At 48.2% G+C, this 2,941-nt stretch overlaps 1 protein-coding gene across 1 annotated transcript; it reads left to right on the top strand.

Moving 5' to 3' along the window:
- Positions 1 to 14: 14 nt before the first annotated feature.
- GLOTRDRAFT_18765 (uncharacterized protein) lies at positions 15 to 197 on the top strand (the record flags this gene model as incomplete). Its single annotated transcript, XM_007873468.1, has 1 exon — positions 15 to 197. A coding segment is annotated over one exon (183 nt), but the record flags the coding sequence as incomplete, so codon positions are not given.
- Between the last annotated feature and the right edge of the window lie 2,744 nt (positions 198 to 2,941).

Genomic DNA, 2,941 nt, shown 5'->3' with positions numbered 1-2,941 from the left:
ACAATCCCAATGGATGGGCTGAAGTACTCTGTGACGCGGAATTTGCCCACAATCAGCGATCCCATTCAGCCAGGAATGAATCGCCTTTCTACCTCATGATGGGTTATCATCCGCGAGCAATACCCGCAGTCACAATCAATACGGAGCTACCATCAGTAGAGGAAAGGCTTCAACGACTACAAGCTGCAAGAGAGGAAGCGATCGCCATGCACGAATTGGCGCGACAGAAGATGATCGATAGAAGCCGACAAGGGTTCACCCCATTCGAAGTTGGAGAGAAGGTTTGGCTAGAAGGCAAGAACCTACGGATCAATTACCCATCCAGGAAGATCGCCCCAAAACGCGAAGGACCATTCAAGATCAAGGAAGTTCTAGGCCCACTCTCGTACCGTCTAGACTTACCCAAATCCTGGAAGATTCACCCCGTGTTTCATCCCTCGCTTCTTTCACGTTATCGAGAGAACTCCACTCACGGGCCGAACTATCTCCGACCTCCACCGGATGATATCGAAGGCAAAGAAGAGTACGAAGTTGAGACCATCTTAGCCCACCGTGGGAGCACCTCACGTCGCAAGTACCTTGTCAAATGGAAAGGTTACCCGTCGGCCGAAAATTCATGGGAACCCGAGCATGTGCTTGAGAACGCCAAGAGCCTACTTCAAGAATATAAAAGCCGGAACCATCTCTAGCAGGACTCACCAACAACTCATACCATGTCTCACTCACGGAACGATTCGTGCACCTTCACCTCTTCTCAACGTCCTCCTCGCAATTGTCCCTATGATCAGGACCCCCACTTTATCAGTATCATCCACCAAACCTTGACGGAACACTATCACGACCCATCCCTTCGACGACGACTAGGACGAGATGCACTGGGGGCAGGTGTAGCCAGAGAGATATTGGAACTAGAGGACGATCTTCAAACAATCTCCAAGTTGTGCGACCTGAACGCACAAATACAAGATCTACTCCAGTCCACTTACGACACTGTGGAGCGTACCACATTCCGACTCACTCATATCCTCCTGCATCGAGGACTACTCATTCCCCTTCGCGACTTCCTACCCGTCGACTATCAGAATCCCCCATCCAACCAGGAGACTACCCCAGTGACTTCCCATTCAACCTCTCATCATCCAACCCCTGATCCAATTATCCATCCAACTGGATCCAGAGAAAACCCCATTGACGTCGACGGTCCAGCGCTGCCTACAAATATGACAGGAAGATATGGCAATATCTGCTGGGCATGTCAGCAGCCTGGTCATTTCCAATCCCATTGCCGACTCTTCCGCTGCCGCATCTGTGGACGCACTCAACCAGGGCATTATCCATCTGCCTGTCCTCAACGAACTGTTTGGGACAATGCTATCCAAGAAGCCACCGAAGAGCAAGACTATGATGATGGCACTCTTGTGGACCTGGACGGTTCGGTAACCGGTCATAACTAGGAAGTTTGGGTAAACTTCGACCATAGGAAGGGGGTAATGTTATGATTTTCCCATGCTTATCTCATTCCATTTCCATTCCGAGCATTGCTATTGGACAGTACCTTTCTCTGAGTAGAACTTCTCATGGACGCTATCTTCTTCCCACACGTTATCTCCCTTGACTCACCTTCTACCAATGGGCGCCCTTGTATTTCTCATTTCTCTGAGTTACGTTCTCACAGGATAGCTTACGCGTCCTTTCTTATTGTTCTCTTCTTTGAGTATTAACCCCTATACCAGTTACTATATATACTGTAGGAAAACCCATGTATTCCTTAGTTCAACCTCCTGTTGAATACAGCGATTACCTGGACTCTTGACTTGACCGTTGGCATTGGCCCAGCCAGACCTACCTTTCAGTACGCTTACTGAGGTAGTGACGACATAACTGTTGGCACGTGGCCCAGTTATCTCAAGACGACTAGTTAGGACATCGCTTCCTAACAGAAATGAGGATCAAAAGGCACTAACAAGGTTCAAACCCACGATATATCACAATTCTGCTTCCATGCGATGAACGCGCAACCATTACACTACAAACTCAACGCAGGAACAGGTAACAATGCATATGTCACCCAACTACCCTTGCGTCCCATAATTTATTGGGAGGATTGCATTGAGTCAATTCCACACACAGCCGGGGGATGCCTGACAGTGCCATTGGCCCGAGATCTTGGAAGGATCGTGCCGTGCAGAGACCACACTACATATCTGGAATTAGTCCCTATTCACAAATGGTAATCATTGACATGAGAGGTAATAGCTCCTATTTGCTGATGGTGGTAAGATTTGGATCGGTGGACCTTCCATTTAAGGAGGGTGCTCCCGTTACAGTTAAGGTAATTTGGGCTATAAGGGGTATACCCCTGTTCAACGCTGGCAATTTTCGATCACCAGAGAGCCCTATACAACGACTGAACAGTAAACCGATTCTAGGGGAATCGGAATGGATGATTGCTCGATATCTGGCTGCAAGGAGCACAAATATCATGGCATTGCAGTAAATACTACCTGTATTCGAGGTTATGTACACTCCAGTTATATATAGCACCCAAGTACGAGCCTCTGCATTATATTCTAGAATTACTGGGCACATCTATCTAATTTTCGGGTCGCTGCACGTTGTTATCGCAGTCGCTGCGAGATCAGCTTTTCGTCCAATCATACGGGATTATAAAAGCAGGACCCCATGACCGCCGATGAGTGGCTGTAAGGGGAAGCGCCCATGTGGCGCGTGTTTGAGTATGTTTGGTCGCGACGCGACTTAGAAGGAAGTTTGGATATACGTAGCTTGGCAGACAACTACTACCTTCTACTCTAAGGAATACTCCTGTACTCGTGTATCTGTTCGCAATACGACGAGGGTTCACTTAGCCCCGGTGTGTGATAGCTACATACTGTACTGTACGTTTTCCTACACTTTTTTAAGTGCTCACCGCGTTCAACTC

Source organism: Gloeophyllum trabeum, assembly GCF_000344685.1.
Source record: "Gloeophyllum trabeum ATCC 11539 unplaced genomic scaffold GLOTRscaffold_00229, whole genome shotgun sequence".
NCBI classification, from domain to species: domain Eukaryota; kingdom Fungi; phylum Basidiomycota; class Agaricomycetes; order Gloeophyllales; family Gloeophyllaceae; genus Gloeophyllum; species Gloeophyllum trabeum.
This window is presented reverse-complemented; position numbering and strand designations above follow the sequence as displayed.